This window comes from Meriones unguiculatus, chromosome 3, assembly GCF_030254825.1.
Source record: "Meriones unguiculatus strain TT.TT164.6M chromosome 3, Bangor_MerUng_6.1, whole genome shotgun sequence".
Lineage (NCBI taxonomy): Eukaryota > Metazoa > Chordata > Mammalia > Rodentia > Muridae > Meriones > Meriones unguiculatus.
In genome coordinates, this window is record NC_083351.1 from 7,898,693 (window position 1) to 7,913,321 (window position 14,629).

General features: G+C 51.1%; 1 protein-coding gene across 1 annotated transcript; it reads right to left on the reverse strand.

The window, feature by feature from the left end:
• Window positions 1–2,102: 2,102 nt before the first annotated feature.
• On the reverse strand, window positions 2,103–3,840 carry Nppa (natriuretic peptide A). The gene is made up of 3 exons (XM_021649168.2): window positions 3,272–3,840; window positions 2,839–3,165; window positions 2,103–2,364 (listed from the first exon to the last, which is right to left on the reverse strand). Exons 1-3 carry the CDS (start codon window positions 3,389–3,391, stop codon window positions 2,353–2,355), a joined length of 459 nt encoding a protein of 152 aa, XP_021504843.2. The 5' UTR covers window positions 3,392–3,840; the 3' UTR covers window positions 2,103–2,352.
• Between the last annotated feature and the right edge of the window lie 10,789 nt (window positions 3,841–14,629).

Below are 14,629 nucleotides of genomic sequence, written 5' to 3' on the forward strand. Positions count from 1 at the left end.
GACCTTGTCTCCACAGTGCTTTCTTTCCAGGTTTACATTTCTTTCCCTCTTTCAAGTAGGGAAAAGTAAAAGGGCTAGAAGGCAGTCAGTCTGTTTCTGAGACAGGGTCTTATGTAACCCAGGCTAGCTTCAGACTCACTGTAACCAAGGACGGGTCCGAGCTGTCCTGCCTCTACCTTCCAAGTGCTGGGATTCTGGGCATGTGCCATCAAGCCCAGCCAGAAAAGGCAGTCCACTGGCCCCGCATCTCCCTGTCGATGCCTGCTCCCATACCTGTCTGTCGACTGTCTTAGAAGCTTACGAGACACTTGTTACCTTGTAGACACTGGTCCGTTTGGTCTGTTGATTTTATTCTTCCTGTCAGCTGTATCAGGGCAGCAGTGGGCAGTCTGCCTGGGTTGTCCACTGCCTGTTTGGGGTCTTCCCCCACAGACAGGAGCCTGACAGCACAGAAGAGAGGAAGCCGGCCCCTGCAGCTCTCCTCGTGTGTGTGTGTGTGTGTGTGTGTGTGTGTGTGTGTGTGCACATCTGCCTGCCTGCCTGCCCATCTGCCTGCTTTTTATTTTACAAGGAATACCACTTGCTATGTCCATCACCATGCTGCCATGTCACCATCCTCCCAAGTACTAGAGGCACTTCATTGTCCCTTCCACTCAGGGACAGCCCTTTGTTTCCATGACACCTAGAAGGCACCCCTAGCAGCTCACTTCCCCCCTTAGTAATTAGGACTCTGAGTGCAGGCCTAATGCTTTCCTCCCCTCACACTGGTCCTTGTAAGTCATTCTCTGACTGGTTAACTGCACCTTCTGGTTTGAATCCAGATAGGGAATGGGTTTTTTTGGTGGTGTGTGTGTGTGTGTGTGTGTGTGTGTGTGTTTTAATTGAGTCAAGGTCTCACCGCATAGCTCTGGCTGTCCTGGAACATGCTGTGTAGCCCAGGCTGGCCTTGAACTCACAGAGATCTGTCTACCACCGTCTCCTGCCCAGAAAGGAGCATTGATTGGACCTGGTAGAAGTTCTTCTTTCAGCTCCAGCCCATCACTGTTTGCTTCTGGTCTTGCTTCCCCTCCCCAGGTGCACACCCTACTATTTGGTTTCTTCTTCCCGTTTCTGTACAGCATGTCCAGTCCAGGGTAGGGGCACAAGCACACAGCCACACACACAGCAGACCTTGTCCTATTGGGGGTCTAAGATGAAGAAGCAGTGTTCACTATTAGCCTTGAATGTGTAGGGTATCAAGAGCACCAGATGTGGCATCCCAGGTTGGAGGCCAGCAGAAGTGAGCACAGCAGGACGAGTGTGCAGGCACAGAGGGTGTTGGTGTGAGAATCTGAGGCAGGGGCTGCTGCACAGGGCAACAGGCAAGAAAACAGAGTCCCTCGTTTAATTCAAGGCCAGCCAAAGCTGCACACCAAGACCAAAATTAAATAAACTACTGCATGTTTCCTGGTGGCCCTCTTCATGCTAAGTCCACACTCCGCAGTCCTGGGTTAGGGAGACAATGGCTGTTTCTCAAATGCCTTTGGCTCCCTGAGTTTGAGCTCCAGCACTGACTGATGGGCACAGAAAGACAGGTAGTGACACAGTGTGGTAGTTCACAAAGCACTTGAACTTGCTGCTCATCAGCCTGGGAACCTTTCTTCACTTCCCCCTGCTGGGCTACCCACCCTGCACTCACTCTTGTCCAAGCTGAAAGTGTAAATCACATGGCTGCTGAAGCTTGACTCTCAGTAACAAGATCTGGACAGTCCCAGGTTCTCTGGAGGCTTCTTAAAACCACCCAGACTGTAACCAGGAAGTGTGAAACGGGATGCAAGAAACGGTCTGTTGACTGACCGTGTCATTCATTCATTACCTGTCCTCAGGAAAAGGCGTGTTTGTGTTTCCTTTACATGAATTAAGTGCCCTTACGGGCTAGGTGGGTTTTTCCGGTCCTATGACCGAGGCTGGAGAGAGCGGCAGATCTCTGTGGGGACTATGGCCAGAGCTCCTCCAACCCCAACTCAACAAGAAGAAGGAGAGCGGGAGAAATGACAGGAAAGATAAGATGGGGGGAAGGGGGGCTCAGCAAGCGAAAGCAGCACACAGACCTCAGCTTCTGTCCTTGGTGCTGAAGTTTATTCAAAAACTCTTTTTCTAGCTGGGGTGAGGATCTACCGTAACATGCAGGGTGGGAGAGGCAGCGCCTCACTCAGACCACGCATCTACATGAAGACAGGGAGCCGCAGCTCCCGTGGGGCGTTCGCCACGCCTCAGCGGCAATGAGAGACCAAGCTGGGTGACGCACCGCAGGAGCTTAGGGTCTGCTGCCATCTGCTCCAGCGGATTTGGCTGCCTTGTTCTCCCTGGCTGTTATCTTCGGTACTACAAAGAGAAAAAAATATATTGATCTGAGGATCTGGCTTTACTGTGCCAAACCATTCAACTTGGCCAGTGACCAGCTCTTTCCCACCAGCCACAGGACAGCCTCTTGGATAAACCGACAAACCAGTCATTCATAAGCATTAATGTGGGCACTCTTGGTCCATTTCATTTAAATATGCCAGACTCTTACACCTGTGGAAACAACACTAGCTGCCTCTCAGCAATGCAAAGGTGACATGGCCCTGTATTCTAACTTCCCCGTGCTGGTGGCTCAGATGCTGGAGCAGCTGTTGGCATAGTCTTGAAACTTACAGAACATCCGTCATAGCAGGGCAGAACTCAGAAGAAATAGATACATGCACTGCTCTCTCCGCTGCCAAAGATGTTCCCGTGGCAAGGTCTGAGCCTTAAGAAGACCATTGTTTGCTCCCCCAGCCCGACCTCTATCCCATTTCCATCCACAGTTCCTCTTACCCGGAAGCTGTTGCAGCCTAGTCCACTCTGGGCCCCAATCCTGTCGATCCTACCCCCGAAGCAGCTGGACCTCCGTAGGCTCCGAGGAGCAGTGAGCAGAGCCCTCAGTTTGCTTTTCAAGAGGGCAGATCTATCGGAGGGGTCCCAGGGGCCACGCCCGAGGGCATTGCCATCTCTCTGAGGTGGGTTGGCCTCCCCAGTCCAGGGAGGTACCTCAGGGAGGGAGCTAAGCGCCGTTCCTGCTTCGTCGTTCTGCTCACTCAGGGCCTGTGGGGCTAGGACCTCATCTTCTAACGGGGTCTTCTCCTCCAGGCGGTCCAGCAGGTTCTTTATAAAGGGAAAATAAACACAAGGAAAGGGGGACATCTCAGAGGGATGGACCCAGTACCAAAGAGGTCCCAGCCCCAGTCAGTGAGCCATTTCCTGGCCCTACCTTGAAATCCATCAGATCAGCATTGGACACCGCACCATACACCGGGTTTGCTCCAATATAGCCTGGAAGCCAGAGGGCCAGGAAGAGGAAGAAGCCCATGGTGATGGAGAAGGAGCCCATGCTGTCGGCACACAAGCTGATGTTTGCTGCCTCTGCTCACTCCTCTCTGGTTTCTCTCTGTCTGCCTTTGTCCGTCACTGTCTCCCAGATGTCCAGTGTCTCCTGTTTTTATAGCCCCCCAGCCCTCTGAGAACGCAGGAGGGCTGGAACCCTCCCCATTCTATCACTTGCAGTGATAAAGCGATGGAGTGAGGAGCCAGCAGAAGATGCCCTTTTAAAGTTATCAGTTCAGCAAAGCTTGTCACAGCCCCTTCTCCTTGAGCAGCTCCAGTAACCTCCCACCCCAGGTCCTCCACTGCAGGAGCCACATTCTTGCTGATTTGCCTCAAGAGGCCCCCACTTCAAAGGTGTGAGAAGAGCAGAAAGGAGTCCTTGGTTATCTTCCTGGGCTCTCGCCTCAGGATTCTTTCTCCCTGGCAACGGGACCCATGCAGGGAAGCAGAGGCTGACGTCTGGCTTGCACCCAGCTTCCCTGCTTGCAGCTCAGCTGTCAGGGGCTCCAAATAAGGGCGGCAGAGGAGGAAATGACAGGCAGCTGGGAGGCCAGCTAGGCTGGCCAGGGAGTACACATGCTGGAGCTAGCTTCACACCTGATTCATCAGCCTCGTGGATGAACCTCTGGCCCCAGACAGCCCACCCCACCCCTAGATGTCCCTGTTTGCAGTCAGGTGAAAGTATTATTGTTATTATTATTTTTAGAGTATGAAGTCAGCCAGAAAGCCAACATGATACAGGCCCTAAAGAATCCAGCTACATGTGTAAACACCAAGGGAAGTTAGAAGAGCATGTTTCCTCCGAAGCTTATTTTTACTGTCTCCCAGAACTTGTGTCCAAGGTGCTGAGGGGACAGGCTTGGAGGAAGCAACCACTTTTCTCTCTCAGCCTTGCTGCTTTCAGAAGCTCAGACTCTGAGTGTGAAGTGTGTGGTGGTCCCACATTTCCTGGAGAAATAAATAGAGACGAAAAGGGACTGGAGCGGGCCTACACAATTCTGTGTAATGTCCTTCATGACCTCTGAGGCCAAGGACATGAGCCATGAAGGCCTCTATTCCTCCAGCCTCCTGGGGAGTATAAGCAGGCAGTCTACCTTTAACGAGTGGACTCCACATCTCAGTGTCACCATACTCAACACAGTGTGCTTTGTGTGTCTCACAGGTATGTGTGTCTTCTGCCACTCTCTCCTTTCTGATGCTCTACAGCCTACAGCAGAGTTCCATAGCCATGTTTCAGCCCGTTCCCAGCATTCATGTATTGGACAGCCCTTTACAGGAAAGCTAGTTCCATCCTCAGCTGATCCTGTGGCTGCCTGGTGATGTTGTCACATGGCCACAATGGCTGGAGGTCACAAGAGGTGTCTGTGGTAATGTTTTCTAAGACAGAAGAAAAATAGAACCCCTTGAGGAAGCTGGGAGTTGTGAGTAGTCAATTTGGGTTGGCCAAATCGAAATCTGAAATCAGTACAAGTCTAAGTAGGAGCTGTGGGTCCAAACTCTGTCGCCTCCGGATGAGTCCCTGGGATTTGCTCAGTGCTTAATTGCGTGGCTGTGAATTATTATTAGCAAAGAGGACTCAGCGAGCAGTCCTACTGGGGGAACTCAGGCTCCTTGCTGTGTGCGTCACGTGGCCTCTCTCCTGGAGATGGCTTTTGAGTCAGGCAAAGACTTGAGGAATGACTGTGGCAGTTGGCCTCGGAGGACCGCTGCTGCTTTCTGTCCTGAACCACTTCTGAAGTCCATAGGTGGCCCTGGGAGAGCTGAAATCTTGGCCAGGGCTCCAGGGAGGCAATTCCAAGGTTCTCCCATCTTCTTTGGTTGAAGTCCCAGTTCCCAGGGCGGAACTGGAGGGGACATGAGGGTCATCCCCTGCCACTCTGTGATCTCAGGGATTCATTGAGGGATGATGCTCTTGAGAGCTCCCTGTACTTTAATGCTACCGTATTCAAACACTGTGTGCTCTGTGTCTGGCCAGTGCAGGGGTCCATCCTTCGCTCAGCCCAGTCCTTAAGAAGCCTTTGAGTTGAGCCCCAAATTGAAGGCAACCCAATGTGAAGGGTGTTTTTTTTCTCCATATCTCTGGCCCTGATCTGCTTCAGGGTACAGAGGCATGACTGTTTCTTGGGGTATCCAGAAACCAGCCAGCCTTAGCTTTAGGAATGATAAAAAGAAAAGCAGTAGGTGAGCTGGGGGTATGTTTGGTCTCCCAAGCATGAGGATCTGAGGCTGAATCCTTAGCACCACTCACAGAGCCAGGGACGGCTACTGGGAGATGGAGGCGGACACAGGGCGCTCTGGAACTTGCTGGCTGCCAACCTAGCCAAAAACAAACAAACATAAAAACCATCAGGTTCAGTGAGAGACCTTGCCTTGTAGCAGGGGTTCCCAACCTTCTAAATGCTGTGACCCTTTAATACAGTTCCTCATGTTGGGGTGACCCTCAACCATAAAGTTATTTCCATTGCCACCTCATAACTGTACTTTTGATACTGTTATGAATTGTACTGTAAATATCTGATATGCAGGATGTCTGATATGTGACCCCTGTGAAAGGGTCATTCAAGCCAACCCTCAAAGGGGTCACAACCCATATGGCCTTGAACAGCCCATATCTCTTTCTTTGCTGGATATTTTTGTGGTTTGGCAAAGAGTGTTAGAGCAGGACACTCAATGCCTTCCTCTGGCCTCCCTGGGCATGCTGTGGACACACGTGCACACACATGTACACACACACATAACCACATGCACGGAAAGCCCCACCCTCTTGGACCCAAAGGCCCTCCACATTCCTCTCAGTGAAGAAGTCACCCCGGCCAGTGGTGGGTAGAACGGGCCTTGTAAATGGGAATCCAGGATCCGGAATTTGAGTCTGTTCAGTTTGTAGTCTGGGATTTGATTGCATGCCTATCTCTGGGGACACTGTGTATTGCCACAGGAGGCTGGATGTCCCTGAAGCCACACATCCAAAAGGCTGGCATGGAAGCAGTATGGCTCTCAGGCCAGCCAGGTAGGAGACTGTAGAATGTTTAGGGGTGGCTGTTTCTAACTCGGAATCAGTGTTTCTGCTGGGCCTTGTGGTGCATACCTGTGATGCCAGCACTTTGAGGCTGAGATAGAAGGATCAGGAGTTCAAGGCCGCCACCAGCTACGTATCAAGTTCAAGGCCAGCCCAGTCTATATGAGACCCTAGCTCCAAAATAATAAGAACCAGGGAGGGAGAGAAATCTCAGACAGCGAAATGCCTACTTCAAAAGCCTGAGGACTTGGGTTTGAGCCCCCAGCACCTGCCTGAAAGCCAGATTCACTGAAAGACCTTGTCTCAAAAAATAAAGCGGAGGCCAGTGAGATGGCTCAATAGGTAAATGTGTTTGCCACGTAACCCTGGCGACATGAGTTTGATTCCTGGAAACAACATAAAAGAGGAAGGAGAGAACTGAATTCAAAAAGTTGTCCTCCGACCTCTACTCAAGCACTATGCATATGTGTGTGTGTGTGTGTGTGTGTGTGTGTGTGCTATAAATAAATAAAATAAATTTATATATATCACAAAAATTTATTTTATTCGGGGGTTTTTGTTTTGAGACAGAGTCTCACTATATAGCCCCGGTTAGCCTGAAACTCACTATTTAGACCAGGTTGGACTTGAACCTATAGAGATCTGCCTTCTTCTGTCTACCAGCCACTGGGATTAAAGGTGTGCACCACCACCACCAGTGGGGTATGGTGGCACACGCCTTTAATCCCAGCACTCAGGAGGCGAAGGCAGGTGGATTTCTGTGGGTTCAAGGTCAGACTGGTCTACAGAGTTCCAAGACAGCCAGAGGTACAAAGTGAGACACTGTCTTAAAAACACTGAGGGGGGGGCGTGCACCACCATGCCAAGATGCAACAATTATTAAAAATAAATAAGATGGACAGTAATCAAGTCAACCTCTGGCCTCCATGTACACATGCACACACAGGAAGGAAGGAAGGAGGGAAGGAAGGAAGGAAGGAAGGAAGGAAGGAAGGAAGGAAGGAAGGAAGGAAGACAGACAATAGTTTATTTCTTTGTTGGAATATTCAAGTAACTGGACATTGCAGCGGGGACAGGTTCCCAAGGCAGGAGTTGGCTAGGGTCAGCTTTGTAGTACTCTTCCATGAAGCAAGAATGAGGGGAAGGAAGCGAAGTGAGCCAGATCACATTGCTATGTAACAAGTCTTGCCTTAAGGAGCTGGGTGTGCTCTGCGTAGCTGGGTGTCCCTGGCTTGGCTACCTTGCAGTCTGCTGGGGGGAGGCCTCTTCTCAGGTCCTTGCTGTCCTCTGGCGGTAGCTACAGCAAGGCCTGAGTACCAGAGGGTAAAGGGTCCCGGGGAGGAGGACGGGGCCACCTCAGGGATAAAGAAGGGAGGGTAAGTGCAAAACCATGTGATCCAGCTGGCCACAGCCTTGAGAAACCTCCTTAGTGGCTGGGTAGACATGCTGCCATCTCCTGAGTCCACAGAGAGCTGCACCTTGGAGGAGTCCCCTGGGAGAGAATGGGAGGCCAGGGCTGCCTCAGTTTCCTCAGGCTGAGCCAGCGGAGCATCATAAAGCATGGGGCAGAAAACCACAGAAACCTATTGCCTCTGTTCCCGGGGGCCGGGGACCTGAGATGAAGCTGCTGTCTGGCCTTCGGCTCCTCGGGAACCTCCAAGAGAAACACTGTCCTTGGCTCCTGGCAGTACTGTGCCAGCTCCTGACACTGCCACCTTCCCTCCATGTCTTCTTCCTCTCACAAAGCCACCAGTCACACATGCCGCGTGTGTGGGTGCGTGTGAGTGTGTGTGTGTAAGAGGGGTAAGGTTTCATGTAGCCCAGGCTGGACTTTGCGCTCACAGTGTAGCTAAGGATAACCTTCACCTTAGCTACACTGCCTTTACTTTACTCCCCTGCCTCTACCGCCCTAGTAGTAAGTCCTAGGCTCTGGTCACTGTATTTGGTGCTGGGAATGGAACCCAAGGCTTCCTGCCTGGTAGGCGAGCAGTCTCCAGGCAGCTTTCCCAGCCAGAAACCAGTCGTAGCACACTGGGACCCCGCCCTGTGCCCCTACTTACACCTATAGTGAGCTCGTCGCCTAATATGGTCACATTCAGAGGCTCAGAGTATTTCATGAGCTTTCCATGTGTCTTGGGGGGGGGAGGCATAATTAACCCCTAATGGGCACCATATTAGCAGGGCCCTTTCCATCGTCTGACTCTTGCTGGAATAAACCTCATCTCGACCAATGGCAATGGACTCTCCCGTTTCCTGCTCCCTGTCATTCAGGTGGTGGCTGGGTCTGGACTCTTTGTGAGCTGGCTTGTCAACTTCTCCTCACCAGGCAGGGCCAACGGAGGGGCCTTTCTGGTGTGTAGGGTTGGGGGTGGATAGCAGCTTGAGCGCCACATCAGCCATGGCATTTGCTAGAAAGCCAGAGGTGTGGGCAGGCGAAGCAGGTGGGAGGCAGCTTCCAAACACCGCTGTGTCCTAGCACTGAGTACACAGTGGACACACACCGATTCTTCAGAAAATTCTTTCTGAATGACTGGCTCTATGTGTGCGTTTGCTGTCTTTAACTCCCCTACCCAGCCCCCACCCCACATATACCTAACTGCCTCCCTTAGGGGTGGAATCACTCTCTGCCTGAAGTGTGAAGGTTATGACCTTTCCCCTGATGCCCACAGAACCAGATGGGGAAGCCTAGGGAGGACAGGACTTGTAGGAAACTGGCTAAATGCTCCTACTGTCTAAACCGGGGCCAGAACCGCAAGGGCCTGGCAGGAGGAGGGAGAGAGCCAGTGGGTGTGGTTTGGGTGGTACAGCCAAGAAGGATTCTAAGGGCTGTCTCATGGAGGGTGTGGTCCTGGGCAAAGGCTTAATCACCAGGGAGTATCTCGCTCTAGGCTTTCCTAAGCAGGAAACGGACTCAAACACAAGGGGTTTATTTTGGATAGGAGCAACAGGAGAGGAGCACTGTGGAAGAGAGAAAGGGCAAAGACAGAGACAGCCGTGGACAGCAGCTGCTCTAGATGCTGGAAAAACCTTTGCCATCTGTGATGATGAGAGGTTACCTGGCCCTGGCACCCAGCAAACATCACCTCTCCGTGCCTCCTGCTGCTGCTGGGGGGGGGGGGGCCTTCATGCTCGGAACACCAAGGGAATCCTCCCTCAAAAAGTGCAAGGCTAGAGCTGTGATTGTGTTGGCGCAGTGTCCAATTTCTCAAGAGCAAAATCCTGCTTCAGTCTCAACTGCAGCATAAGCCAGGTTGGGGTGGGGATGGCACAGGCCTGTATATAGTCAAAATCATCCTCAGCTACATAGGGAGTTGGAGACCAGCCTGGGACACACACAAATGGGCTTGGGACTGTAGCTTGGCTGGTAGTGTTTGCAGCACAAGGATATGAATTTGATTAGAAGCACCCACATCAAAAAACAAGTGCCAGGTAAATTTTGGGTCAAAGTTTTTGTGGACAGGTTGGTTTTCCCATCCCTCCACTAGGAGTTCTGTCTGGTTAGGGGATGTCCTCTTCAGTCTCCATGTTCCTGCTACTAGGAGTCTTAGTTCGAGTACCCCATAGCCTCCCAGAAGCCTACCCTGCCTTAGCTCTCCAGCATGTCACAGAGATGCTCCCGCCTCCTGCCCTCTGCTCTCCCTCTATCCACCCTCATTTCTATCTGTGCTCTCTCTTCCACCTGGTTCCCTCTCTTCAACCACTTCCTGCTTACGAGATGTGCAGGGATAAAGACAGCAGAGATTGAGGGAGTGTCCAACCAATGCCTGGCCCAACCTGAAACCCACCCACGGGAGAGAGCCAACCCCTGACACTATTAACGATATTCTGCTATGCTCACAGACAGGAGCCTAGCATAGCTGTCCTTTCAGCAGATCGAAACAGATGTGGAGACTCACAGCCAAATTTGGGCAAAGCGTAGGGAGTCTTGGGAAAAGTGGGGAGAAGGAGAGAAGGACCTGGAGGGGACAGGAGCTCCACAAGACCAATGGAGCCAACTGACCAGGGCCTAGGGGCTTGTGGAGGCTGAAGCTACACGGAGAGACCCTGTCTCAAAACAAACAAACAAACAAACAAACAAAAAAACAAAAAACAAAAAACACCAAAATAAATAAATAGAATTGAGTGATAGAGGGAGATATCTGACATTGACCTCTGGCCTACATACACTCACACACACACATATATGTACAGACTTCCACACACAAATGCACGCACACACAGACACACACATACCATACACATTTACACACACACACATATGTACAGACTTATACACACATATGCACACACACACACACACGGGGACACACACACACACACACACACACACACACCATGCACAAGCTCAGAGCCAGCATCCAGCACACAGGAGTGTCAAGGGCAGGAGAGCAGGAGCCACTGTCCAGTGATACACACAGATCTGGATCTGATTTGAGGCGTTTTCTGACTTTCCTCTCTACAGGATGGGTTGGTCACTAGTGGGTGAGACTGACGGGCTGAGGGTAGGTCAGTGGGAGGAAAGACCTGGAGGACAGAGAGCGAGACCTCCACCATGAAGGCAGACCAGAGGCCACCCTGTTAGTTTGTCTCCTCAGAGGAAACTGCACAAGGGACACAAAGAGGGACGGTGTCCTCGAGAGTCACAAATGCAGGGCGGCTGGCATGACTGGAGCGTCGCCCTCAGGGCTGGGCAAAGCTGGCTTGCTCTCCACATCCTGTTTAAGAGGCCTTTAGCTCTGAAGCTGGGGACCGCGCCTCCCCTGGTCTGTTGAGCAGATTCTCTTCTAGAAGGACTGGGATGAGGAGCATTTGTGGAGACAGAGTGCATGGCGGGTTTGGGGGGGGACACACGGAACAAGCCAGGGAAACTGAGGGCTGGTGCAGCTCCAAGAAGCATTAGGGGTCTGGAGGTGTGAGTGTGTGTGGTGTGTGTGTGTGTGTGTGTGTGTGTGTGTGTGTGCGCGCGCGCACATGCACATGCATGTTTGTCCCTGACTAAGACACTTTTTATCTGCTCACTCTGTTTTTATTCATTTTTGAGAGGGCTCGCTACCTCAGGCGGGCCTTAAACTCACTGTCTTAGTTTGCTTTCTGTGGCTGTGCCAAAATGCCGTGACTGAACGCAACCTGGGGAGGGAAGAGCTTATGTGGCTGGCATATCCCAAAGCAGGAACGTGGAGGCAGGACGTGAAGTCCAGACAGCGGAGGCGTGCTGCTTACTGGCCTGCCCGCCACGGCTTCCTTAGCCAGGTTTCGTACACAACCCAGAACCTCCAGGGGCGGCACCACCCACCGTGGGCTAGGCCCTCCTCTTCAAGAAAATGCCCCCCTGTGCCTACAGGCCAACCTGACTGAGGCATTTTCTCAATTAACGTCTCCTCTTCCCAGTCAGTCCTGACCAACTCAAAGAAGCAAAAAATCAGCAACAGTGACCACAATTGACTCCTTGTCAACTTGACACACGAATATGTCATTACTAAATCATAACCTTTCTCTTCCTGTTTATCCCAAAGATTAAGTTAATACTACGGTATAAAACATGGTATAGCTTTAAAAGTCCCAACCTTTCAAACACTTTTAAAAGTTCAAGTTCTCTTCAGAAACCCATTATATCCTTAAAAGCCCCAAGTCTCTCCACTGTGGGCTCCTGTAAAATAAAAAATATGATACATACTTCTTATTCCAAGAGGGAAGAACCAGGGTATAGTTACAAGCAGATCAAAGCAAAACTAGAGAGTTCAACAGTGTAGATGCCTCTGATTCTGCTCTCTGGGACTCACTCATGATCTACACTCCAATGGAGGCTCGGGCACCTCCATTTCTCTGGCTGTGCCGTCCAAACACTTACAAAGGGTTCCATCCCAACACTGTAAATGCCATCACAGTCCTCCCCAAAACAGCATGGTCAAGTCTGTCACAGCTGTGCCCTATTGCTGGTACCAAACAAGCTTCTATCCTTGTTTGCTGGCTACTTCAGTGATAAACACCAGGACCAAAAGCAACATGGGAGGAAAGGGCTTATTTCATCTCTCGGGTCACACCCCGTCACTGAGGGAAGTCAGGGCAGGAACTGAAGCAGAGGCCATGCAGGATCATTGTACAATGGCTGGCTTCCCACGGTTTGTCCGCCTGCTTTCTTTATGGCGCCCGGAACCACCTGCCCAGGAGTGGCACCGCCCACAGTGGCCTAAGCCCTCCCACATCAACCAGTAATCAAAAAAAGAAAACAGTCCCCAGGCTTGCCTGCAGGTGGCTCTGAGGAGTCAATTTTCTCAGACGACCCTGCCCTACATCAAGCTGACAAAACAAACAAACAAACAAAACCTAACCAGCATGCTCACCATGTAGCTGAGGAAGGCCCAGAACTTCTGACCCTCTACTCCTGAGTTCCGGAATGACGGGCACATAACACACCAGGATTATGTGGCACCAGCCTCGGGGAGCTCACGGATTCTGCTGGGCTGGCTGGACAGACCTAAGCCTCCAGCTTCTGCCTCCTCAAAGCGGCTGTAAGCTGCTGTGTTCAGCTTTCGTGTGGATGCTGAGAATCCAAACCCAGGTCCCCACGTTAATACGACAGATACTTTTCCAGCAATCCACCTAGCTCCTCAGCCTTCCTACGGTGACTTCTTTTTTTTTTTTTTTTTCACTTTTTAAAATTTTTTTTTCATATTAATTACAGTTTATTCAGTGTATATCCCGGCTGTAGCCCCATCCCCCATCACCTCCCAATCCCTTCTTTTTAATATTTGTTTTGTTTTATTTTTTTAAGGCAGGGTGGCCCTAGCTGACCTGGAACTCACTCTGTAGACCAGGCTGGCCTGGTACACAGATATCTGCCAGCCTCTGACTCGCAAGTGCTGGCAGTAAGGCATGTGCCATTGTCACCCAGCTTGTTTGTTTGTTTTGTTTTGTTAAGACAGAGTTTCTCTATGTAGCGTTGGATGTCCCAAACTCATTTTGTAAACCAGGCTGGCCTCGAGCTTACAGAGATCCACCTGCTTCTGCTTCCTAAATGCAGGGATTACAGGTGTGTGCCACCACACCCAGCTCGTTTTTAATTTGTTTTTTAAAATGTATGTAGTGTTATTGGTGGGAGAGTGAAGAAGTGTTGGGTTTAAACCATTCAAGGCCAGTGCCCTGCACTGAGCCTCATGCCCAGCCAGGAGACTGCCTTTAAAGAATGTGTCTCACAGTGCTTCCTGCTAGCATCATCCTCCTGGAAGCTCAGAGAGGTGTTCCTTTGGGGTCCCCTTTCCAGGACCTTTGCTTAGAAAAAGAGCCAATCATAGGGTGTATCATGACCCAACCAACCCCTATTTATGGATGTGCCCTGTCTCTTGGAAAAACTCCTAAGTCCCAGTTATGTTTGGGAGCGAGTGTTCTAGAATGCATACTCCTCACCCGAGCAGAGGATCAGGCTGCTAGCAGGCAGTGACCCAAATGTGGGTCTATAGATGGCTTTCATGTGGGTTAGTGAACCTACTCCACCAGCAAGCCTAAGGCCCTGGCTTGGAAGGGAGGGCTCGGGCTATGGTTAGACCCCGGGTCAGAACATGGCTCTGCTGCTCACTGACTTCACGACCCTGAGCAAACCACAACCTCTCAGTGCCTCGGTTTCCCTGCCTGCCAAACAAGAGGGGCTCAGCTTCTTCTCAGAATCATGAGAACTGTCTCAAATGATGGCTCTGTGCCTTCCTTGTTAACAAGGCCTCTGTCCACACCAACTGTTCTAGCTACTCATTGTCTCTCTGCATCAAAAGCATTAGAAGGTGACACATGGATGCTTGGAAAGTAAGCTGCTCTCTAAGCCTTTAAAAATGTCCTCATTGCTCCCACGAGCCATCTACAACCTTGAGTGCACACAGGATCAAATGAGAAATCACGTGAGGAGCCACCTCCCGGCCCTCTCTCTCTCCACCAGACACTCTCCAAAGCCTGCTGTGGCAGCCACTCAGCTATTCCGTCCCAGGATGCCTGGGTTTTCTGAGTTTTAGTTTTTCTCACCCAGAACATGGGGGTGGTCATGATCATGACAATGGGGACCTTTGGCCCGGTGGTGTTCAAAAGGCAGGGTTCTCTGTAAGTTTGAGACCAGCCTGGCCTACGAAGTGAGTTCCAGGACAGCCAGGTCTATGTGGACAGACTCCAATCTCAAACCAAATTAAAAAAAAAAAAAAAAAACAAAGTAAAAAAGATGAGAGACCGATTGAAACTGGCAGACATGAA